Source organism: Onychostoma macrolepis, chromosome 03 (assembly GCF_012432095.1).
Source record: "Onychostoma macrolepis isolate SWU-2019 chromosome 03, ASM1243209v1, whole genome shotgun sequence".
NCBI classification, from domain to species: Eukaryota; Metazoa; Chordata; class Actinopteri; order Cypriniformes; family Cyprinidae; genus Onychostoma; species Onychostoma macrolepis.
Window position 1 is genome coordinate 37,798,661 of NC_081157.1, and position 26,567 is coordinate 37,825,227.

General features: G+C 38.5%; 1 protein-coding gene across 4 annotated transcripts in view; it reads right to left on the bottom strand.

Annotated features, from left to right (window-relative positions):
- The window catches only part of cacna1ia (calcium voltage-gated channel subunit alpha1 Ia), a 107,176-nt gene that overhangs the window by 26,990 nt on the left and 53,619 nt on the right, over positions 1 to 26,567 (bottom strand). For all 4 annotated transcript variants that reach the window (XM_058768451.1, XM_058768448.1, XM_058768449.1 and 1 more), the window contains exons 13-28: positions 26,349 to 26,436; positions 24,916 to 25,076; positions 22,902 to 23,378; positions 21,723 to 21,823; positions 19,472 to 19,595; positions 19,220 to 19,288; positions 16,662 to 16,840; positions 16,445 to 16,571; positions 15,444 to 15,569; positions 15,056 to 15,145; positions 13,440 to 13,632; positions 12,472 to 12,623; positions 6,170 to 6,279; positions 5,031 to 5,164; positions 3,249 to 3,319; positions 130 to 208 (exon numbers count right to left, since the gene is read on the bottom strand). In XM_058768451.1, coding sequence (XP_058624434.1) covers positions 130 to 208; positions 3,249 to 3,319; positions 5,031 to 5,164; positions 6,170 to 6,279; positions 12,472 to 12,623; positions 13,440 to 13,632; positions 15,056 to 15,145; positions 15,444 to 15,569; positions 16,445 to 16,571; positions 16,662 to 16,840; positions 19,220 to 19,288; positions 19,472 to 19,595; positions 21,723 to 21,823; positions 22,902 to 23,378; positions 24,916 to 25,076; positions 26,349 to 26,436 — 2,281 coding nt within the window. The remainder of the gene's footprint in view (positions 1 to 129; positions 209 to 3,248; positions 3,320 to 5,030; positions 5,165 to 6,169; positions 6,280 to 12,471; positions 12,624 to 13,439; positions 13,633 to 15,055; positions 15,146 to 15,443; positions 15,570 to 16,444; positions 16,572 to 16,661; positions 16,841 to 19,219; positions 19,289 to 19,471; positions 19,596 to 21,722; positions 21,824 to 22,901; positions 23,379 to 24,915; positions 25,077 to 26,348; positions 26,437 to 26,567) is intronic.

Below are 26,567 nucleotides of genomic sequence, written 5' to 3' on the forward strand. Positions count from 1 at the left end.
TTACCCATGCAGTCATGCCAAATTCAGCTTTGAATTCAGAAGAATTGAACCAGTGAGATAGGGAGAGAGAAAGGGATTGGAATGAAAATAAGCATCAAAAGGAGTAAAAGATGAGTAGTATGTGTTTACCCAGCTCTCCAAACAATTCCACCCCCAGTGCAGCATAAATGAAGAACAGCAGCATGAAGAGGAGGCCAAGGTTCCCCACCTGAAAGACACCAATCAAGACTGAAACCAGCACACATGCACTCATCCTTGACACAAAATACAGGCAAGCCTGCCGTGATACATTTACACTGAATCATTTAGCAGACGCTTTCATCCATGCAAATAACAATTAAAAGCCAATAGCGGCACCACAATCTGGATTGAGCTAAATCTAGTGGGTAAAATGTTGCAGTTTTGGACAAAATCTCTCAAATCTTAAATCTTTAAATGGGGCTGCCCTGTACTCAGTGCAAAATTCATTTTCTTTTCTTTTGTATAGTTTAAAGAAGATGGATCACAATTCCAAGTAAAACACCTTTACCCTCATATTAACCCCACTGTGCCTTAATAAAAAAGACATTACCCCTCGTTTTATGTTTAAACCTTACTAAATTTTCTTACTAAAACTATATTTACGCTTAAAACAAGAACAAAAAATCTCATTATTTTATGCAGTTTTGCTTCTCGCATACATATTTCATGTTATAACAATGTTTTTACATTTGTCTCTAAACAATAAAGGGGAAAAATCATTAAGAAAAATATTTTTGCAGTGTTTCTAAGATGAAACATTACCCTGAGGTTTAATACAGATGGAAGAAGTGTCTGTAACAGACGTAACAATAACAAAAAGCAATGTAATGTAGATTTTAATGCCCCTGCAATTTGTGTCTCTCAGTAGACACAGTCTGTACCTGTTCCTCTGCAGCAAAATGAAGCAGAACAAATTTGTGATTTAACAAAAAGCTCATAAATGATGGATGGAACCAGTGGTCATGTCAGAGGTACAGCTCTGGGAACAGAATTAACCCTCTTAATGGAGCAAATGAACTGTGTCCTTATGTGGCCAGAGCAAGGCTCACCACGCTAACGCTAACACACTAGCCTGTCAACAATATGTGTTAGGGAGTTCAGGGTGTGTCTACTACAGCACAGGAATCTCAAAACAAAATAAAGAGATGAGATAAAACCGAAGGCGACAAAGAATATGGCACAGGCGCTAACAGCTAGTCTAAAGTGCTGGTAATTAAGAAAACAGTGTGAGGGAGCTATAAACGTGCAAAATGGTGAATAAAACAATCAGCTTAGATCGCATTAATGTAATTTGTATAGTTACACGGATACGGTTGGTCGTGTCATTTTATGCAGCGTGCCAGCGGGTATGATAAAACAACAGCTGAGCTTTATTACCATTTAATGCTAAGTAATGGCCTATCAAACCTACAAAGCAATGCTACAAAATGACAAAGACATTCTGGCTTCAAGATGTTATGACTTAACAGAACCAGGCTGTGTGTATAAAAGCTGCAAAACTGCTTCATTCTTTTTGTTCCTAAAGTAAGCATCTCTGGCAAATCTAGAATGAGCCTACAATGCTCATGTATTATTTTTTATTTAGTACTGTCCCGAGTAAGATATTTTACATCAAAGATGTTTACATTTAGTCCACAAGACAAAACAATAGCTGAAATTATTCAAATAACACCATTCAAAAGTTTGGGAACCCTTGGTTTTCCAGCATCTTTTGCATATTGAACCCTTTCCAGCAGTGACTGTATGATTTTGAGATCCATCTTTTCACACTGAAGAAAACTGAGGAACTCAAGCACAACTATTAAAAAAGGTTCAAACATTCACTGATGCTCCAGAAGGAAATACGATGCATTAAGAGCATCGGTGAAAACTTTTTGAATTTGAAGATCGAGGTAAATTGTACTTAATTTTTCTTCCGGGAAATATGCAAGTATCTTCTTTTGCTTCCGAAGGGCAGTACTAAATGGAAAAAATATATATTTCTACAAAATAAGAAAAATTTGGACATCTTCATCCTGTTCAAAAGTTTTCGCCCCCCCCCCGGCATGAAATTCATCGTGCTTCCTTCTGGAGCATCAGTGAATGTTTGAACCTTTTTAATAGTTGTGTTCGAGTTCCTCAATTGTCTTCAGTGTGAAAAGATGGATCTCAAAATCATACAGTCACTGCTGGAAAGGGTTCAAATATGCAAAAGATGCAAGGACATGGATGATTTTTCTGAAGAACAGTGCTCAGTTTAACTGTTCAGAACAAACAAGGGACTCGTGGACAACCATCACAAAACAAAAAACAGTCGTAGATCATCCAGGTAACCACACACAGTATTAAGAACCAAGGGTTCCCAAACTTTTGAAGGGGGTTATTTGAATAATTCATAAAAGCCAATCTGAAGCAGTATCTCTAAGAGAGTTGTAAAGGAAATGCACAGTAGTTTCTGGAAGGATGTACTAAATAAGAACTGCATGGTGGGACTGAGTGCCTGAGTGGCTCTTTAATCAGCTACAGCGTTAATTACCTCACAGATGCCATGGGGATAAGATGTTGGGCCCAGCAGTAATGAACAAGGGATCGATACCCACAGAGGAGTGACGCTTTACTCCACCCTGGAGATGTCTAGCCAGCAGCTCTCTCCTGAAGCAGTCACCACTCTGTGACCACTTAGACGGCAACAACGCTCTGTGTGTTTGATTATGAAAGCGTTTGGATTGCTTTATGAAGCGTGTGTGTGTGGGAGCCGCTTTCTTTTCACATTACCTGTCATCTTTCTTCAAACTGTTCCTAAAACTTATATGGGCGATCAAAATTATAGATCTCGATACACTAGATTTTCAGCTTCTTCTTTAGGAGAGCTTTTATTTGACTCATTTGTATTTCATGTCTTTTTTTATTTGATTTTATCTTGTGCTTTAAAGCTACCTTTAAAGGTGTGATATAAAAATAAAGTTTATTATTAATGTATCCAAGTTGAAAAAGCAATGAACAAGATGAATGTGTGTGTGAGTGTGCGTATGCAAAAGCAGGTACTTTATTCTTGCTTTGGGGTTATTATGTGCCCTGAGCGAGTTTGTGGTTCCTATGAATCACCAAATTTCATAGGCCAATGAGCAGCCTGTTCTTGTTGTTGACACCGCTTGGATGACTTCCTCCTCTCGAGCCAAAATATGGCTAAAAGGGGGTGGGGTGACAATGCAATGCTTCATCAGGGAAGTTCGTAGTGGTATTATCACCTGTGGCAGGGCTTGAACTACCGTATCCAGCAGCGCTCTCATTCCCGTGGCCATCTTTAACAACTTTAGCACTGTCAGAGAGAGCGAGAAAGAGAGAGAGAGTTATAGAGAGTTCAACAAGACAGCTCAGTGTGTGTGCATGTCTACGAGGCGTTGATCATTTCAGAAGAAGAAAAACAAAGAGGCCGATAACAGACAAGGATCCCCCCCCAACCTTGGTTTAATTCCAGCCTAAACGGCTAATGAGGAGAGAAGGAAAAGGTCAGGGCTAAAATTAAACCCTCACACTGCCGCCCTCTCCCCGTACAGATGTAGAGTGATGGCACACTGACTCAGTGATGGCTGTGGACAACAGCAGGATTAAATACCAGATTAAACTCTAGACAAACAGATCAATCCTCAATAATACAGCACCACTGACCTGTGCAAAATACCAGTTTGGTATGATGGAGTCGATATTTCTAAGGCTCGTATTGGGTAATGAGGCGAACGTAAGACTCATTGGCTATTAGGGGCTTATCAACACACGGGCCACTGATCAGGTGTTAGAGGCAAATGGGGAAGAGAAAATGAGAGATTTGGGGAGACAAATTGAATTTGGTGCTGGAGATGAGTATTAAAGCAACTTTTCGTAACAATATTCTGTACATGAAGGGAGCTCATTTGTATTTCAGGCTGGCTGGTTGATTAAAAGATTAAACAGCGAGCTGAGACAGGAAATAAAGCCATTTGATCTGCAAACAAAATAAATAGATTTTTGTCATTTATTAGGATAACGGATAAAAAAAAAAATTGGCGTATATGCTAAAACGCATTTGGCTGTGGTGCTCATGTGGGGGATCAAGTTCAAATCTGGCTCGCAACATTTCCCAGGCTCATTCCTTCTCTCACTCCCCATCATTTCCTGTTCCTTTGCTACTTGCCACTCAATAAAAGTGATAAAGGGCTAAAAATAAATAAAAAGAAAGATAAAAGTCAGGAGAGTAATGGCTGTGGTGTGTGACAATAAGCACTCGCCGAGATTACGCCAGAATGGATGGGTGGCAGGGGCAATTCTAGGATTTCAATCTTATCTGAACATGACCTGATGTGGGTTAGAGAAATAGTTCTTGCCTCAAGAGCAAGAGGTTCAACTTGCTCCACTGATATTCGAATAAACCAATCATACTGCATGTATTATATATTGCTAGAAGTATATCCGTTTTCACTGACTATAGTTAAGGACTACATATTCTTGAATGTAAAATATAATTAAATAAAATATATAATGCATAAAAAATAAATATTTAAAAATATAGAAAGATAACATTATTTTTATTTCATATTGTTATTTTTGGCCATGTGCATTAATTACCATAATAATATAGTAAATTAATTTTATATATATATATATATATATATATATATATATATATATATATATATATATACACACATATACAGTATATTACTAGCATCTTTATTTTTATTTGATATTTCATAATTTCATAAACTACATAAACAGAAAAATCTAGATAAACTAGTTGGCCTCACTAATCGAAAGGTTGCTTGTGGGATGACTGGTCGACCATCACGACCCATTCTTTCTGATGAGACAGAGTCAAAAAAATACCCAGAGGTATTTTTACTGAAGTCTCTGTTTTCGGCAAGCATGAGGAAAGATTATATTACATTATAAAGGACTGACAGTTTAATTATGTATTTAGGGGCACTGAAACGTCCAGCAGCAGCTATGATGAGTGCTGTTAGCCAGTGGTCACTGTCTGTGTTTCTATAACTAACCACGTGCAATGCGCAGGACCCTCATGATGCGTATGATGGTGGGGTTGATGGGCAGAGCAGCACTGATCTCGATCTCCTCCAACGTGATGCCCATGACTGACAGCAGCACTATAGCCAAATCCAGCTGGTTCCACCTGCACACATTCACAAGGGACAGATTTGCTCAGTTATGCAAAAATTCAACTTTCTTGCACTCTGAATCCAACCTTTCCCTCTAGTTTCATTCCACTCTGGTCATTTATTCCTCCAGAGAGGTGACTTAAAAGAAATTAACATTTGAAGCTCGGTCTGGTCAAACAGGCGGCTTGGGACTTGAATTGTTGCTGGGGACCACTTAATAACACCCAATTAGGGAGAATTAAGGACCCACTCCAGCATAGGTGACCTCGTTCGCTAATGCAGGACAAGGGATGGCTCGTTTTTACACTCCAGCACAAATCACAGTCGCCCACATCTGCGGTGCGGGAACCAGCCACGGCACACCTGTCTGCGCACACACCTCTGCCATCCAGCTCGTAATTGTGACCTAGTTAAGAGGCACGGAGAGCTACGACAATAAATAATGGCTTGTTGAAAGCTTTCTGGTGTCAGACCCGAATATGCGTGAATAAAAAAGACAAAGTGCACTGCGGTCTGAACCTGTTTTTTTTATTTTTTTACTCTTTTAAATGGGTCAATACCATATATTCTAATAAAGCTACAAAATGCCAGGATGTTTACACTCTGTGCTTGCTCAATGCACCCTGATACATGTCAGTATTAGTTTATGACAAGCCAGAGGAACCGCTCTTGTTGGCAGCCTAATGATAAGTAGGAGTTCTATTAGGGAAACAAACACAGGAGAGAGATTTCATTAAACCCTTGAGACAAATAACCACGTTCGCTCTCGCTCCTCACTGTAGTCTGCTGCGCTTTGTTGCATTAACATCACACAGGGCTAATTTCATTTCTATCTGCGCCATGAATGCAACAGCAGATGCAACGTTTTGCCAATAACACACCCTCCAGTGACTCTAGAGAACAAACTAAGAGGATTCGGTCAGGTGGAATCGACATGTAATGAATTCATTAAATCAATTAGCGATCGGAGGAGAGGAAAGTGAGGAGATGAAAGGTGAGAAGGGGAATGAACTGAATACCTGTCTTTGAAGAAACGGCGGAAGCCAAACGCGATGAGCTTCAGGACAGCCTCCAGCACAAAGGTGCTGGTGAAGAAATAATTACAGTACTTGAGTGTGATCTCCAGAGACTGGGGGGGAAGGAAACACACAGATGGAGAGGAAGCCAGAGAGACAGAGGAAGAGAACAAGAGAGGTGTGAATGATTAAAAGACTTTTGCCTCGGGTTCATAAAGTCAGCCAAACCAGTCATTTTTACATTAGCAATATAACAATATCAAGTATTCTATGAATGCTCAGGTGAAGCTTAATATATTGAGACAAGCTGCATGCATTCATCAGACTGTAAGTGGTTTTAGCGCAGAGTTTCTCAAATTTATGGACCCCCAGGGTGTCAAATCGCCAGAGGGACTGTGGGAAATTTCTGAATTGTGAACAAAAAAAAGTCTCACAGAAAACAAGGAGGCAAAGTGATATAAAGCCAAATCAGCAATGATGGCTGTAAGGATAAACATATACATATAGTCATGTGAAAAAGAAAGGACACCCTATTGAATTCCATGGTTTTCTGTATCAGGCCATAATAAAAAAATCATCTGGTCCTTGGCAGGTCTTAAAGGTCCCATGGCATGAAAATTTCACTTTATGAGGTTTTTTAACATTAATATGAGTTCCCCTAGCCTGCCTATGGTCCCCCAGTGGATAGAAATGGCGATAGGTGTAAACCGAGCCCTGGGTATCCTGCTTCGTCTTTGAGAAAATGAAAGCTCAGATGGCCCAATCTTGAATCTTCCCTTTATGTCGTCATACGGGGAAAGGTTACCTCCCCTTTCTCTGCTTTGCCCGCCCATGAGAAAATGAGCTACTTCCGTGCGAGGCGAGTGCAATACTTTTTTTTCCTCGAGAGACATCATGGCTTGCAAACGAGCAAAGGGATGTACAAATGAACACAAAGTATTTTTTTAGTTCCTTCATCCGAGCCTATGGCTAGCATTAGTTACATGATAATAACTGTAACAGCATACATAAACAAACCAACTAAAGTACCGTATCCAGACACAATATTTTAAACTAACCATTCGGAGACGTCCTGCTGTACTTCTTCATCCGGTGCTTCTCCATCCGGATCAGATTCTGGGTCAAACTGAAAAGCTTGAACGACTGCCTGTCTATGAGCCATTGCGATACATCCACTGTCAACATTAGCGCATGGTAGCGCAAGCTGGTTAAGGCCACACACCCACCCTCCACCTTGCCCCGCCTCTCTCATCCTTAAAGCTACAGACACAGAATGGCACGTCCTAAGGAAAGCTCATTGTGGGACTGGCTCATAGTGGCTGAAATTCTGCACCAAGGCTGAATTTCGGGAAAAAGACCTCAGATACAGTATTAGGGACCACTTAGGCCTATATAAAAGCATCCAAAAAGCAGCATGTCATGGGACCTTTAAAACAGCACATGAGATATAACACCATGGCATTATTTATTTAACAAAATCTAGGCCAAAATGGAAAAGCCATGGGTGACAAACTAAGGACTCCCTTTCTGTTAACATAGGAATTAAGAGGCTAAATAATGGTCAGACACCGCTATTTCAATACCTTTGATTAACTAATCATCAGCAAGTGTGAGCACCAGTTCTGGCAGTTTGCTGGTCTGGAGCCTTCAGGTGTGTTAACACAAAAGAGGAAAGACATCAGCAATGATCTTAGAGAAGCAATGGTTGCTGCCATGAATCTGAGAAAAGTAATATGGCCATTTGCAAACAATTTGAAGTCCATCATTCCACAGTGAGGAAAATTATTCACAAGTGGAAGACATTCAAGACCAATCTTCCCAGGAGTGGATGTCCCAGAAAGTTCACCCCATGCTCAGACCATACAACTCTGACAAATTGCAGACAACCCAAGAGCTACACCTCAGACTCTATAGGCCTCAGTTAACATGTAAAATGATAAAGTTTGTGACACTACAATTAGAAAAGGACAAGTATGTATGGCATGTTTGGGGTTGCCAGAAGAAAGCCTCTTCTATCTAAAAAGAACATTGCAGGATAGCTTATTTTGGAAAGTTGCATCTGAACAAACCATAAGACTTCTAGAACAATGTCCAAAGTGGAGATGTTTGACCATAATGCACAGCGCCACATTTGGTGAAAGCCAAAAGAGCTTATCAGCACAAACACCTCATACCAAAAGTCAAGCATGCTGGTGGAGGGCTGATGATTTTGGGCTTGTTTTGTAGCCGCAGGACCTGGGCACCTCGCAGTCACTGAGTTGACCATGAACTCTGTATACCAAAGTATTCCAGAGTCAAATGTGAGGCCATCCGTATGACAGCTAAAGCATGGCCAAAATTAGGTCATGCAACAGGACAATGATCCAAGCACACCAGTAAATCTCCAACAGAATGGCTGAAAAGAAAAGAATCAAGGTGTTGTAATAGCCCAGTCAAAGCACAGACCACATCCTGCCTGAAATGCTCAGGCGAGAGCTGTGCATAAACAAATGCTCACAAATAAACTGAATTAACGTTGTAAAGAAGCGTGGGCCAAAATTCTTCCAGAACGATGTGAGAGACTGATAAAGTCCTACAGAAAATGATTACTTCAAGTCATTGCTGCTAAAAGTGGATCTACAGGCAATTGAATCATAGGGCGTCCTTAGTTTGTCACCCGTGGCTTTTCCTTATTGGCTTTATTTTTGCTAAATAAATAATAATGACACCGTATGACATGTCATGTGTTGTTGTTCATCTGAGATTTTATTTTCCAAATTTTAAGACCTGCTAAGGACCAGATGATTTTTTATTATGTTCTCATACAGAAATCCATGGAATTCAATTGGGTGTCCTTTCTTTTTCACATGACTGTATATATACACACAGCAGTGGCCAGAATTATTGGCACCCTTGGTAAATATGATCAAAGAAGGCTATGAAAATTAATCTGCATTGTTAATCCTTTTGATCTTTTATTAAAAAAATTCACAAAAATCTAACCTTTCACTGGATAATAAGAATTTAAAATGGGGGGAAATATCATTATGAAATAAATGTTTTTTTCTCAAATACATGTTGGACACAATTATTGGCACCCCTAGAAATTCTTATGAGTAAAATATCTCTGAAGTATATTCTCATTCATATTCACAATTTTGAGCACTCCAGGGTGATTATGAACATGAAATTATCCAGCCATAGCTTCCTGTTTCACAGAAATAGGAGGGAAAATAAAGCCCAAATTCCCTTAATCATCCATAACAATGAGAAAAACCAAAGAATATATTTCTGATGTGCAGCAAAAGACAATTGAGCTTCACAAATTAGTGAAGTGGCTTTAAGAAAAGAGCTAGAGCAGTGAAAATGCCCATTTCCACCATCAAAATGTTATGAAACTGCCTGGAAGAGGACGTGTGTCTATATCGTCCTATTGCACGGTGAGGAGGAGAGTTTGAGTGGCTAAAGACTCTCCAAGGACCACAGGTGGAGAAAATAGTTGAGTCTCGAGGTCAGAAAACCTTAAAAAAAAAAATTGTCAAACAGCACCTACATCACCACATGTTGTTTGGGAGGGTTTCAAGAAAAATTCTCCTAGCTCATCCGAAAACAAACTCCAGCATATTCAGTTATCAGACACGACTTCAAATGGGACTGGCTTCTATGGTCAGATGAAACTAAAAATTAGCTTTTTAGCAGCAAACACTCAAGATGGGTTTGGTGAACACAGGGATAAAAAGTACCCCATGTGTACAATGAAATATACTGCTGTATTTTTGATGTTGTGGGCCTATATTTCTGCTGGAGGTCCTGGACATCTTGTTTAGACACATGGCATCATGGATTCTATCAAATAACAACAGATAAAAAATCTGTGACTGACTCTGTTAGAAATCTTATAATGGGCCATGTTTGGATCTTCCAACCGTACAATAATCCAAAAACAAACCTCAAAAACAACACAAAAATGGGTCACTGAGCACAAAACCAAGCTTCTGCTATGGCCATTCCAGTCCTCTGACCTGAACCCTATAGAAAATGAGTGGGTGAACTGAAGGGAAGAAGCACCAACATGGAGCTGGGAATCTAAAGGGTCTGGAGTGATTCTGGATGAAGGAATGGTCTCTGATCTCTTGTCAGGTGTTCTCTAACCTCATCAGGCATTATAGGAGAACATTTAGAGCTGTTAAACTGGCAAATGGAGATTTCAAAAAGTATTGAATAAAAGGGTGCCGTTAATTGTGGCCAAAGTGTATTAGAGAAAAACATTTATTTCATTATGATATTTCCCTCCATTTAAAATTCTTAAAATCCAATGAAAGGTTAGATTTTTGTGAATTTTTTAAATAAAAGATCAAAAGGATTAACAAGGCAGATTAATTTTCACAGCCTTCTTTGATCATATTTACCAAGGGTGCCAATAATTCTGACCACTACTGTATATATATATATATATATATATATATATATATATATATATATATATATATATATATATATATTTACACACACAGTGGGAAAACAAATTATTTGAGAGACAGAATAACAACAAAACAATCCAGAAAAATGCATTTAAAAAAAGTTATAAATTGATTTGAATTTTAATGCGTCAAATAAGTATTTGACCCCTTCGCAAAACATGACTTAGTACTTGGTGGCAAAACCCTTGTTGGCAATCACAGAGGTCAGATGTTTCTTGTAGTTGGTCACCAGGGGCCGGTTGCATAAACTGTTTAGTCTTAAAAAGTTAGTCATCTAATTTTTTTTTCTTCAAGACTGGTCATAACTTTAAATTCAGTTATGAAAAGGTAGATTGGTCTTATTTGTATTGGAAAAGTGAGACTGATTACCCCTTGGCCACTGCTAGTTGGTCAAACTAGTTCTTAAGACACAGTCTTAACATGGTGGTTAAGTTTATGCAACTGGCCCCAGGTTTGCACACATCTCAGGAGGGATTTTGTCCCACTCCTCTTTGCAGAGACTCTTCCCAAGTCATTAAGGTTTCGAGACTGACGTTTGGCAACTCGAACCTTCAGCTCCCTCCACAGATTTTCTATGGGATTAAGGTCTGGAGACTAGCTAGGCCACTCCAGGACCTAAATGTGTTTCTTCTTGAGCCGCTCCTTTGTTGCCTTGGCCGTGTGTTTTGGGTCACTGTCATGCTGGAATACCCATTCACGACCCATTTTCAATGCCCTGGCTGGCTTCAATGCCCTGGTCCTGATGGTACATGGCCCCGTACATCGTCCATTTGATGCGGTGCAGTTGTCCTGTCCCCTTAGCAGAAAAACACCCAAAAAGCATAATGTTTCCACCTCCATGTTTGACGGTGGGGATGGTGTTCTTGGGGTCATAGGCAGCATTCCATTTCAGTCCTTTACGACGTAGTGTTACCAATTGTTTTCTTGGTGACTATGGTCCCAGCTGCCTTGAGATCATTGACAAGACCCTCCCGTGTAGTTCTGGGTTGATTCCTCACCGTTCTCATGATCATTGAAACTCCACGAGGTGAGATCTTGCGTGGAGCCCCAGACCGAGGGAGATTGACAGTTATTTCATGTTTCCTCCATTTGCGAATAATCGCACCAAGTGTTGTCACCTTCTCACCAAGCTGCTTGGCGATGGTCTTGTAGCCCATTCCAGCCTTGTAGGTCTACAATCTTGTCCCTGACATCCTTGGACAGCTCTTCGGTCTTGGCCATGGTGGAGAGTTTGGAATCTGATTGATTGATTGCTTCTGTGGACAGGTTGTCTTTTATACAGGTAACAAACTGAGATTAGGAGCACTCCCTTTAAGAGAGAGAGAGAGAGAGAGATAAATCCTTACCTGTATAAAAGACACCTGGGAGCCAAAAATCTTGCTGATTGATAGGGGATCAAATACTTATTTGACTCATTAAAATGCAAATAAATTTTTTGTTGTTATTCTGTCTCTCACTGTTCAAAAAAACCTACCATTAAAATTTTAGACTGATCATTTCTTTGTCAGTGGGCAAACGTACAAAATCAGCAGGGGATCAAATAATTGTTTTCCCCACTGTATACACACACACACACTACTGGTCAAAAGTCTGGGGTCAGTAAGAATTCTTTTTAAAAGAAATTCATAATTTAAATTAATAAGGATGAATTAAATTGATCAAAAGTACCAGTAAAGATGTAACATTTTTAAATATTGTTCTTTTGAACTATTCATCCAATAATTCTAAAAAAGTGTCACAGTTTCCACAAAAAGAGAGAGAAAAAAGAAAAGATAAAGTAGCACCATGGTTCAAAAAAATTTGAGAAACCCTGTTTTAGAGAATAATGTCTGCATTTTATCTTACATGAGGCTGGCTGTAGTGCTCCAGTGACATAGTCACAACGTTTACACAGATGATGAAGGTGATGAAGATGTCCAGGTAGTGACTGGTGCACAGGGTGTGGATCATCAGTCGCACATGACTGTAACTGGCATAGTAGGGCAACTTCTGGGCCTCTGAGAGAAACAAATAGATCAGTTCAGAATGAGCACCTTTTGACAACAAATACATAAAGCTGAGGTGTGTAAAGTCAACAAATAGAACTCAAACAGATTTCATTTAACACTACAATAACACTCAAACACATAGTCCCTCCCCCAAACTCATTCCTCTGGTTCAGCCAATGTTGCTAGGCTGTGAGGCTCAAAGAAAAAGAGATATGTTTTGATAGTGCTACAGAGCCACACTCATAACACTTCTCTGAAAATCAACCTACTATTGGATTACTTACAATTATCTCTGCACATTAGATTGGGACAAGAGAATATTTTACCATCAAAATAATCTACAGTTTATATATGTGACGAAAAGGCTACTCTCTGGTCCATAAACTAGATTTGTTTTCTGCAGAGGAAAGATGCATCACAGAACACACCTGTGCGGTCTTTCTATCTGGCTAATGTTATTATGAGATGTCTGGAGAATTAAACCTGTTGTTCAGCATATCATGTGCAAATCAAATCATTGCTTTTCATTTACACTCTTTTTCATTTCACTGCGCTCCATCCTCCCCTCTCTTTTCCTTATGGATTTCATTCTCCTCTCCGTGGAACTGGTATGGCCAGTAGGGTCTGTTTTGGTTTCATTTAATTCTTTATTTATGGTTAAATGTATTCTTTTGCCCTGTTGACTCTGTCATCATAAATTGTTGCAGGTAAAATACATATCTAAATTAATTCAGCCTAATAAGAGGGTCTTTCCCAAACTAAAGACCATGTTAAATTGAAAAAGGCACATGCTTTCTGCCTCTCATCTCTTTTTCTCTTTCTTACTCCGTCTCTTTTTCTCCATGCGTCTCAGTCGCTTCTCCTCCCTCCTCTTGGCCTCCTCCACCTCCTGGTGCTGTCGGCACTTGTGGAAGTTCTCCACCACCACTCCAACAAACATGTTCAGCACGAAGAAACTGACAATCAGGAGAAAGGAGATGAAGTACAGCAGCATCCAGGGGTTGTTATTGGTTATGGGCTGAAAAATGAAGAGACAGAAAGAACGGAGAATGTTAGTCACAAAAGACATACACTTGATTTTCTGAAGAAAATGTGAATGGTGGCTGCCGTGGCTGCCACAAACCAGGCAGAAAGGGTTATTCCTCAAAGTTTGACTAGGAACAATGGAAATGATAATGATGCTTTTCTTCACAAGTACTACTAAAAAACGACACAAGAAACTGGTCAGAACAGGGAACTGCCTAAAATTTAATTCAACAAGATAATCAACACAGCCTTGTGTAATGCAGACACTCATAAGCTTGAGGGAAATTGGTCAAATTATGGTAAAGTGAACTTGGGAGCAGCTTTTATTTGGTTGCTTAGCAGCAGTGTGGAGCGAAACAAAGACGCCAAAGTCTAAATTAGCTCATTGTAAAACATGGGAAGAGAAAGCACACGGTATTCTGCACATTTCCATCTGCTTCCACACATAGATTATATCCTGCAGTGGACTCTGGTGTGACAGAGATGATGCAGTGGGGAAATTACACATGCCATTTAATCCATGAGTTTGTTTTTTTTTTTTCACCCTGTGTGTCTTCCAGTATGAGAGGGTCTGGCTGCAGGCCTACACTTAATCATTATCTGCTGGTCCCTAACTGACGCAAGCTCACTGCTTTCTGAATCGAGGACTCTTGAAAGTCATTGTTTTTAGCTTCAGAGCCAAAAGCCTGTTAGTATTCATGAAGCTGATTGTGTGTATTCGGGATTAAATATTCACTGTTGAGTGCTTATTCCTTAAAGCTCTTTATTTTAGTTAAAAAAAAAGTGACTCAGAGACCTTTTAACACTTAATAAAGAATGAAAATAACGAATTCAAAAAATAAATTTAATTTTATACAAAGTTGTTAAAGCTTACTTAGTATCTTCGTTACAGGATATAGTTTTTACTTAAAAGTGCACTGTGCACCAGGCCACTGCGAAAAACTGAACTGGCTTTTATTTCTATATTTTCATTTACAGTTGTTATTTTAGTAGACGCTTTTATCCAAAGTGACTCATAAATAATATGTCATTTTATGTGCTTTTATAATTTTCCAGTTTTTAAAAAAAAATATATTTAGCTTTAATTTTGATTTGATTTTTAGTAAATTGTTATATTCTTTAAAGCATTTTTTTTTTTAGATTTTCATCTAATATTTATTCCAGCTTTATTTCAATTCTTTAAACCCTAGACTTCTGTATTTTATAAGATATCTGTGATTATATGTGTTGCTATTTGTACTTTAAAAAGTCTGTATAAATGGGTTAACACCGAGAGGACTATATGAGAGGACTGACTGTGATGGTTCACTGTGATACCAATATGCAAATGTATTATAGCATCCATATGACATTGAAAGAGCACAATTTATATTCACCAGGTTAGCATTATCAGGATGTTACATGAAGAGCATTACCTGCTGGTCCACAGCCACTGCATCCAAACCATGATACATGATGTTGACCCAGCCGTCCTTCGACGCCAGCACAAACAGGGACATCAGAGCCTGTAAAACATAAACACACGTTCATACGAGCACATGCAAGGACACGCAGAAGATGTGGAGAAGTATGGAGATAGGTGGAAAGACAAGCAGGAAAAACAAAGATAGATGGGGGTTGAACAGACAAATAAGGTGCAAGGACAGATAGACAACCACATGTGATGTAAAGAAGAGGTCATTCTGGTATAGATGCACACAAATAAAGGTACATCAAACAAAGCAACAAATTGAGTTGCTCAGTATTTGGTATTTTGTGAATCTGTCATGTAATTTGATAAGCCCAGTCAGAGAACAAACTAACCTGCCCCAAGTTGTCAAAGTTGTACTTGTGATGGACCCACTTATAATTGGCCAAGAGGCAGTCGGACTTGTTGGTGATGTTTCTGACATCCAGGCCCAAGCAGTAGTAGAACTTGCCTTTGAAAAGCTGTTGAGGCAAAAGAAATGGCACACACTTCATGTCACTCAACGCCACACTACTCAAGCATCTCTTTAATAAAACTGTCAGAGCAGAGGATATTTGAAAGAAAAAGGGTGTTATGAAAGAAGGCCAGGACAGAATAAGAAAACATTTTCTATGAAGAAAAGAACAAGATGTGGCACTAAAAAGGAATAAGAACTAATAATAAACACAAAATAAAAAGAAACTGAAAGCAATGGTGATGAAGAGAGAAAGGGTATGATAGTGAGATTAAGCAGAAAATCTGTAGAAAAAAAAAAAAGACAAAAGGCATCAGGACCCGCTGGGGCATCATTGATCTATTTTTTGAGGGGGCACCAGTGGCAAAAAAATAAAATAACACTTTCAAAACAACTAAGGTAAAGTAAGGTTTCTATTTGATTATAATAATGTAATTTACTCCTGTGATGGCAAAACTGAATTTTGACCAGCCTATATATATATATAGGCTGGTCAAAATTCAGTTTTGCCATCACAGGAGTAAATTACATTATTATATTCAAATACACACACACACACACACACACACACATAATTACACATTTATATAGCGCTTTTGTCATCCAAAGCACTTTACAATCCTATCGAGGGTCTCTCCTCGCAGCCTTTTTTAAAACTAAATTTAGACACAAATGGTGACTTTCTGCCACAGGTTTTAGTGTTTCTATATTTTGCCAATAATAATAATAACAACTCACCTCAATTTTCAAAGATACAAATATTTATCAAAGATACAAAGATTCCTTTAAAAAGTTGCATTCAAAATCCTCTTCTGAAGCATCAGAGGTAGCACATTGTCTCCTCAGTATGCATGGACAAGATGTTTCAGAGAGCATCTTTACCTGGACTCCCAGGATGCCAAAGATGATGAAAAAGGCACAGCAGATGAGAACTATGTTTCCTATAGGCTTCAGAGAGGTGATCAAAGTCTCCACAACCAGTTTGAGGCCAGGAGCTCGACTGATAACCCTGTCAGAAGGGAAAAAAGCATTCAGCAGAGTTATAAACCAAGCATATGTTGGGCAAAGCCACATGAACGCTTGCATTTTTTAGGTGTACCTGAGGGGGCGCAGTGTGCGCAGAAGCCTAAGAACCCTGAGCACCCCCAGGATCTTAGCCCCGCCCGCCATCGACACGACAATGTCAATCAAAGACACAAACACCAGGAAACCATCCAAAATGTTCCAACTGCTGCGCAAGTACGCCTGCTCTCCAATATACAAACCCATAGACACCACCTACAATAAACAAAGAAACAACATCTCAAATGGACAGCATTAAAATGCATGGATTTTGTTCGGTTTTATGTAACACTGAGTTCTGGTCCTCTAATAAGATTTTGAATTTCATTCCGATCCTTTCTAGTGTGATTTTGCTTACAGATCTTTGCTGGAATTGATCGAAACATTTATTGAAGTGGAGAAACAGACAGCAAAGTCAGAGTTTGTGATCTCCAGGCAAGCCAAGCCAAGACTTCTAATTATAGCCCTAAAATAGTGCTTCCTGTAGAGCAGATTTTACAACTCAACTGAGCTCTGCACAATTTACATCTAAAATCTACCATTTTGTCAGCGGTGAGATGCAGATGTACTTAAGGGAGCTGCTGAAGTCTGAGAGGAAAAACAGCAAGAAATATGAAACTAAAATGACGAAAATACAAAATCCATTGAAGCTCCAAGGTGACCTGAGCCTTAGGCCTCCCAGGCAGGTTCTTGTGACACTAACAAGACGAGTGACAGGAAAGAAACGGTATGCGCACACGCACGATCTGACGTCAGCATTGGCTAAGGTCTAAAGAGTGAGAAGAGCAAAGAGAGAAAGAAAACAGAGGTAGACAGAGAGAATTATGTACTTTTAAGAAATGAGATGCCGTACTGCGACACGTATCTGCTCTTTCTTGGGATCAATTTGGGCTGTATTAGTCTGACAGTTTCTTTACAATACTGCCAAAGAAAGCCAATAATAAATCAGTGATGTATACCAGGCTAGTACAGTAATGTGACACTCGCGCTAGCAATTTAAGGAGGTGCTTTTTGAGTGAGAGCAGATCTGCTCGCAGAACTCCTATTAGTCGAGTGTAGGTGGGCTGGGGACAGTAAAATCAGCCGCTGCCCCTCAGGCTATATTATACTGGTAGGTATATTTTTGCTGTAGCTTGCAGAATCTGGCTCCCCAAGGATGAACTGTAATTGTTGACTTTCTGGTCCTCGAGAGAAAGGTGGAAACATTGTTTGACTTATGTCTCCCACTGCACCAATGCTTTTAAAAATGTCCACAGTAAAGGATATGCTCTTATATTAAACGTGTATAGGCGGTTGACATGAGATTTCAAATGGTAACAAATGTATGAAATGCTATCTAAAACGTCTAAATATATATATATATATTTTCTTGTAAAATTATTATATAGAGACAAAACAAACAAAAAAAATATTATCATAAAATAATTACATTTAAAAAAGGATAATATCCATGGCCCTACATAGGACAAGCAGTTTGGAAAATGGGTGGATGAAAAATAAAAATAAATTAAAAAAATAAAACGATGAATGGATGGATGGAATAATAATAAAATATAAAATAAATAAAAATAAAATACAAACAATAAAATCATACAAATTCACTGGTATAGACCTACTATGTAATGTAGCGTTGCTTTTGACAGGTCTATTTCTTATTTGTTCCATTTCTCAATAATAATTGATTAAGTTACGTAACCGATGACCTACATGCGTGCAATGCGTTTACAGCTGAATAGATGGGCCAGTCTGTGAGATTGACTGCATCTGAAAGGGGAAACTGGCTCTAATTAATATCATTGCTTAATTGCTTGCCACAAGAGATCCAGCCAGCAACGTAATACCCCACTCTCAAAAGGTCCAGAGGAGAAAGTATGTGTGAAAACGAGTGAGAAAGAGCGAAAGGAAGATGATGAAATGAGAGATGGATTAGAGATACACACACACTGTTTCATCTACTGGAAAATATTTAGCTAATTACCCATTCAAACGACCAGAGTCTTTAACAATGTCTCCAATGCATCTGAATGCGTGTAATTTTGTTCAATATCTATCAAAGTATAATATAATGATGCATTATGTAATATTCGTTCATACACAAAACTGAAAGATTTGGGACTATTTCTAAGTCACTGATCAAATATGCAAATTTGACTCTGTACAGGCAGTATGTCGCTGTAGTTTCCAATGAAGCACAAGAAGTACTTTGGAATATCTCAAATTATGAAATGTATATGAATTTTTAATTAAACTTTTCATGCTGATAATATAATTTGTAATGGAAAAATTGCATTGAAATATAAAGACGAAAAAAAAAATCCATTTTCACTGGTGTTTTTTGTACCCCACTGTATGTTATACGCATAACTAAATGGATTATATTATACTCAAACCATTAAAACATGCAAGAAAAAAAATGTAGTAGGTATATTCACAGTATCTGCAATTGCTGTGAAAACAATTGCCATATTGATAATTTTCTCTTGATTCACCAACACAGATCAGAGGCATGTCAGCTCATACATGAAGGGAAAAAAATCTATACATGGGAGTCCTGAAATCAGCACAATATATCATGCTGTGAATGTAAATATTTACCTTGAGTGTCATCTCCCCCACAAATATGGCTGTGAAAATGTAATTGGACACGGTGAGGAAAAGCCTCTCCTGCAGAAAGAGGAGGAGGAGGGAGAGAAAAAAAGAGCAAAATTATGGAAAGAGTAGAAAGGGAAAAGCTGGAATTTTGTCAGTGCTGTGATAATATCTGCTTGTGGACAACATGGAAATGATCAATAACTAAAAACAATGGGTTAAAAAACTGAAACAATGGTCCATTGGCCTCAGTCTTACCAGGCTACCCTGAAGGATCTTGGGTCTCTCCAGAGCCACAGTGATGCAGTTTGAGAAGATGAAGGCCAGCACCACATAGTCAAACAGCTTATGGGCTATAATGGACTGGCACATCAACCTGAACCTGAAGAGGAAGGAGGAGGGCAGGAATAGAGATACTGTATACAGAGACCAACTAAAGTCCATCATGGAATCTCACAAGTGAGCGATTCAGAACATTCCACAGTACATAGGCATCAAGGGTGTGATCTGCAAGTGAGACTAGACTTGAAACTGGTTTTTGATGTTTGAATGTTGCTAAGTTAACAGCACAGTACTAAGCAATAAGCACAAATGTAAAACATACACATTTTGGGTAAAATATTAATATTGTAATTTCCCTGAATGGATTTATCAATACATCTCAATAATAAATGTAAGACAGACCTTGGTATATAAAATACTTTTCAAAAGTTTGGGGGCAGTAACATTTTTTATATTTTGAAAAGAAGCGTCTTATGCTCACCATGGCCGCATTTATTTGATGAAAATTAAAAAAAAAAAAAAACAATTTTTCCAAAAGGTTATTATAATTTCAATGACCTGTTTTCTATTTATTTGTTTTAATTATATCTTTCTTTCTGTGATGCAAAGCTGAATTTTCAGCATCATTACTCCAGTCTTCAGTGTCACATGATCCTTTAGAAATCATTCAAATATACTGATTTGATGCTCAAGAAGTAACATTTCTTATTATAACTGTTGAAAATGGTAATAAACTGTGGAATCTGCGATATAATGTTTTTCCTCTAGATTCTTTGATGAACAGAAAGTTTGAAAAACAGTCTTTATTTGAAATAGAACTCTTTTCTTAAATAATGAATGACTCTTACCTAACTACTTTCAATCAATCAACCAATCAATGAATCCATAAATAAATAAATAAAAATAAAATAAAATAAAATAAAATCTTACTACCCATACACTTTTGAACAGTAGTATATGATTATCACTTCATCTGCCATCTTGAATTTATTTTTTCACGGTGCTTGTCACAATGCATTCTGGCAGCTCACTAGTTTTTGGAACCGTCAAGTATCTACATTTTTCCACTGCAGTCCAAACTTTGACTGGATATTCAAAGACTAGACAGTTTGGAAAAAACAGACTGACAGGCAGAGGGTGGGAATAATCGGCTCCTATCTCGCTGACACAGATCAATATCCTAATCAAGCCACCCTCTAAAGAGCTGGCAGCCCATCAGTGCTATTGATCAGGCAGGGATAGCAGAATAACTGCTGGCCGAGTTACCGTCAGGAGAGAAGAAGAGGTGTGCAGGCATCTTTCCCTCTGTGTAATTCAGAGATCAAATCAGTGGCACTATAGGAAACAACCTGTGACACAAGCTTGCCTTTATCTGCTTAATTTCAACCTGTTCTTGGGTGTGGAGCAACTACTAATCTGTTTTGTGCTATAATGAGGTCAGACTTCCAGCTGCACTCTCAAATTTTGCTTAGACTGACAACATTTACCTGACAAAACCCATGAGTAATTTTTAAAGTGTAAAGGGACACGAAGGTGCATGATTGCCAGCAGGTTTTGTTTACGATGAGGCCGTGTGGGACACAGCAGCGCAAGTGCAAAAGCATTACAGTAGACCAGGTTTTCACAAACATTTTTCTCAGCCAAAGCCGTATGACCCAAAATATGTAATTATTTCAAGTACCCACTGAGATATTTCAATAATTTAACAGTTCTGTGATGTCAGATAATAGTCACATTACATGCAGGTAAAAAGTGTTATCATTAAGATACTATTATAGTTTTCATTTAGCTATAGTAATAATAAACCTTAAAAAAAAATTTTTTCCCCAAACATTTTTAATGTTCTATTTTTGATTGTTTTTTAAAAAGTATTTATTTACTTTAAGCTGCTATAGGTGATTATTGTAAATATTGTACTCCCTGTTTCATGTGAGTGACAGCTAATACAAGAAACAAGGCAAACAAAATAAAATGGCATTTAATTATTATTAGTGACGAGTTTTGCTGCAAAGTCTCTTTGACCACTTAAAAGTGAAATGCCATTTGATTGGCTGTGAACATAATCACCCAAAAGGTCGATTTCTCATTGAAAATGAACTGAGAACTCACAGTTAGCATATAACATGTATAACAAGCTATCTATATAAATTGTGTTTAAACAATAGATGAAACAACTTCCATCAGCTCTTATAAAGTACGTTCATGATGAGACAGTGAAGGGACTAACTTGTTTTGGGGAGAGAAGAGGAAGACGGACCAGTCTTCCCTGGTCTCACACCAGTCTGGTCTGTACACCTCTATCATCTTCTGGATCCGGAAACATAGACTCTGCCGATAGAAAAAGATGTATTTAGTTGGCAAAAATGAGGACCAAGATTAATTCTGCAGTATTCAGGGTGGGAGAACTTTCTTGGAAATGAGTTTGATTGTTGAAGCAGTTATGAAACGGAGCTTTCCAATGTTTCAGGTCCCCTTGGAGCTGCCACGTTACTCTTAATTGCTTACAAAACAAGAGAGTCTGGCTGTAAAAAAACAAGAGTCTGGCTGTAAATTAAAAACTGAAATCCTACTGCCATCTGTTAGCGTTCATCCTCAACAGATAATAATTGGGCGATTTTCATTGTGTAGTTGATTGTATGTGCAACTGGCTCTGCTTCAAGAAGATTTACAATGTGTGCAAACGCTGTTTTACAGGGGCCAATCTAATTTAAGATAATCCACAAAAATTACCATTTAAAAGACAATTCTCATTTTCATCAAAACCAATTTGGTTCCAACATTTGAATCTCTTTCTTCCATGGAACACCAATTTCTAAAGTCTTCTGAAGCCGTACTCTACTGTTTAAAAGTTTGGGGTCGGGTAACACTTTTTATTAATATTTTTGAAAGAAGTCTCTTATGCTCACCAAGGCTAAATTTATTTGGCCAAAAACACAGTGAAACACATTTATTGCATCCTAGCTGAATTGAACTATAGCTCAAATATAATATATAATCACGGTGTGAGATGCATTGTGCCAGGTTCAATGGCAATCACACCAAATGTCAATAGTTGTCATATAGCAATTTAAATGCAGTTTAAATGCGTAAATGAGATTTAAGAACTATTGTGGAAGGGTTGATCAGTGAATACAGACTGTCTGTTACTCACCCACAGCTATAGTATGGATTCAGAAGACTTGGAATAAGACTTGAACCCGTATGAACTGCTTTTATGGTGCTTTTTTGTCATTTGTGCCACTCTGCAGCCTCTGTCCCTATCTCTTTCATCGTAAGGATAAGAGTACCCAGGACATTCATCTAAATATCTACTTTTGTTTTCCATAGAAGAAAGTCAGTCATGAGTTAGAAAAACAATTACAGAATGAGTGAACTATCCCTTGAAAACATTTTAATGGACACTTACATAGTCCAGCTCATCATCCAGATCCTCCCTGTCCTTTCGTGTATTGACCTGAGGGTAGACTTCGTTGATGATTTGTGGTTGGACTGACGGTGTCTTCCCATTACAGTCCTGGTGCTCTCCAACGCTTCCCAGACCCCCAGAGAAGCTCTTCTTGCGTTGCCGGGGATGCAGAGGAGGCAAGGCCGGTCCAGGCACCTGCAGCAGCTCAGGAAGCTCCAGAGAGAGAGCCCGCCGTTCTCTGCGTGGGACGAAGTGTCTGGAGAGCAAAGACGGGTGCAGCGGAGGGGGCGGAGGAGACAGCAGGGACTCCTGCTCAGCAGGGCGAGAGTGAGGGCTACGGACCCTTAAACTGCCTCCGCCCCCCATCCCCAGGCATCTAGAGGATCGACCCAAGCTGTTCCAGCTCGACCTGCGACTCCATATTCCTGGCCGTGCGGGCCGTCCCCAGTTGTGGTACAGAGAGGCTCGTCCTGGACACTGAAATGCATAGAATGCAAGCTGATAGTCAATATATGAACATAAATTTAAGCACACACCCCTATGTTTTATCCCAAACACACACTGCAAGACTGAAACAACTTATTTGCTTTCTAAAAAACATATTCAACTCAGAGTGTATGCTCATTGCAGACACTTCTAGTGTGCATGGTTGTGAGACAGGCTGGCACTAGTTGTGAGTGCTGCAACAACAGTAATCAAAACGTTTTGGAATCTGGCTGACCTGTCAACAGGTGTGCAGACTGTTCTGAAAGGGTGAGAAAATGAGCAAAAGAGTGCACTTTGGGAAGTGTCATCCATTAAGCCATCAGTTCTTCCATCAAGCTATTTGGAGCATTGCTATGGACTAAGCTTTTACGAAATTCATTTTAGAATCGTAACTCATGTCAGTGAGGACGATGAGCTAGCCTGCATTTTACAGTGTACACACACACACACACACACACACACACACAAAAACTAAAAAATTTGTACTGTGTGCTTTAGAAGGTGAAAAATATGTTGAAATAGATGCAAAAAAATGCATAATTAAAAAGCCACTGTAATATATTTTTTTAGAAACTATCATTAAAAATGATTACATATCCAAAAGTATTCTAAATTAATTGTATTATTAAAATTAAATTACTAAATTACTAAAATTTGCCTAGCATTATTAACATTGTGCTTTTACCTCCCATGGGAAATAAGCGGTAAACACGATTTTTAGTTGAACACATTCTGTGTTTTTAAGTGATGGGTTCAGTTGACTGGATATTATTATATATCAGACAACAGTATAAATTAATTTAATTTTTTTAAATTACCATACATTTACATATTAATCAACACTCAGCATTATTTGCTTGGCATAATTAATGTTGTGCTTCTACTGTCCATAGGAAGCTGATGGTTAACATGTTTAGTGGAACGAATACTGTATTTCAAAGAGATGGGTCCAGATCCAGGAGTTTGGATGATGCTGTACCGTAAAGTTTCTTTTGTTGCGTTAATCTGACCTCCACAACCCAAAACCATCCCACACCATGCACTAAAGTTTTGGGTGTTACATGATTTATATAATTCCTGGTGAATCTGACTAAAACAACAGACAGCGCATACAAATAAACCACACTTTCTACTCATTCTTAGCGAATTCCACCCTCACTGTCTAGAACCCTCATAAAAAGCCAACCTCCTCACAAGGGCTGTTATTATTTAAACCATTGTAAAAATAATTATGTAGTTTATAAGTTGCTCTCAGCTCTTCGAGTGCCCGCTCAACGACCCTCTGTGTGTATGCTAATATAGTGCAAGCTAGACAAGTAGAGACGGCTCTCTAAGTGCTGAGTAAGTGTCTTATTAATGGTTCGCAAAATGCTAATACATGCAGAGCTGATGGATAATTATTGTGTTCTTTGTGCTTTTTTGAGAGGGTTTGGATTGCTGGAGTGGTATGATATAGCTTCGGTGCCCTCTTGGTGAGTAAGACCCTGTAATGAATGGCAGGTTGACTGCAGCATGCACAATAGCTCACCAGCGCCGTCAGCTCCAGGCTAGCCCTGCCCAGAGAGCTCACACTGCTCTTGCGGGAACCCAGGGCAAAGCTCAGCCTTTCAGATGGGTACAGGCCCCTGGCGTTGGGTGCAGGTGCCAAATCCAGATGCCCATTAGGGGTCAAAGTGGAAATCTTGGGATCTGCACAAACACACATGCCAAGACTGATTAGATCACAAACACATCAGAAGGACTCAAGCCATGAGAAACACTAGCTGGCTTATCGCAAGGCACAATAAGTCAAAAACTATTTGTTTTGTGTTTGTGGTGCGGAATTAAGAAGTACATTCCACCAAGCCTATTAAAGTTTGAAGCTTGCATGATTTCTGGTATTTCTAAAGCCTCCTCTCATGCCAGGCGACAGTGGTGGGAGAGTGCAAGTTTGTCTTCTGTCTGTGGAGAGCGTCAGTGTATACATGCATTATTCATAACATCATGTCCTCAGATCTCACAGCACCATGATTTTTTTCTGTTTTTGACCAGATATTAATGAGACAATTCAATGTATTGTTTTCAGTTACTCACTTTGAAACGGTTTAGGATATTGCATGATTTTAGCATTTTGTCACAATAACTGGTCTATCTATGGGGTCGACATTTTTCAAATAAAAAATAAGTACTATTTTGAAAATGATTACAATTTAAAATAGCTGTTTTCTATTGTAAAATGTAATTTATGCCTACCATGACAAAGCTGAATTACTTCAGTCTTCAGTGTCACATGATCCTTCAGAAGCACTACTAACATGCTGATTTGGTGCTCAATTAACATTTCTTATTATTAGCAATTTTGAAAACAGTTGTGCTGCTTATAATTTTGAGGACATTGTGATTTTTGTTTTTTAATTATAATTTTTAATGATTCTTTAATGAAAAATAACAGCATTTATTTGTAATAGAGAACTTTTACAAAATTATAAATGTATTTACTGTCACTTTTGATCAACTTTAGACCTTGATAAAATACAGTATTCATTTCTTTAAAGAAAAAACAAAACTATTCTTTAAAAAGAAAAATCTTAATGACCCCAAAACCCCAAATGATAAATGATTAGCTTTAACTAATTAAAATTATTGGCATAACACATCATTTACATCTGGACTTATCATTGACAAAACCTTCACCAACAAAATTATTTTAACAAGTCAAAATACAGAAAGGCTTACTTTATGAATGTTAACATGTAGCTGACCATAGCACAGTGTAATGTCATTGTAAAAGACTGTTATTAACTTTTTTTTTTCTTTCAGATAATCTGAAAAGGAGCTCAGAACATGAACACATAGTTTCTGCTTAGAATGAACAAAAAAAAAAAGAGAAAAAAAAAAGAACAGAACAGAAGGTTCAGAGGCAAACGGAAAAACACAGCTGTGCTTTAAGAACACTTCCTTAGTTAGTCCACAGTTCAGTACCTGACAGCTGGAGTGAGTCCTTTTTCTCAGTTTCTTCTAAGTTACAAGAGGATCTGTCATCATCAGAGTAGGAACGGTTAGCATCACCCTGTCGCAGACAAAAAAACCCCCAAAAAACAGGGACACAAGGTCAAAATGACACAAGATAGCTTGAGTTACATTCACATGGCACAGAAATTTCACTCTTAAAGTCAGTTTGGTTATAGACTGTGGCTTTCA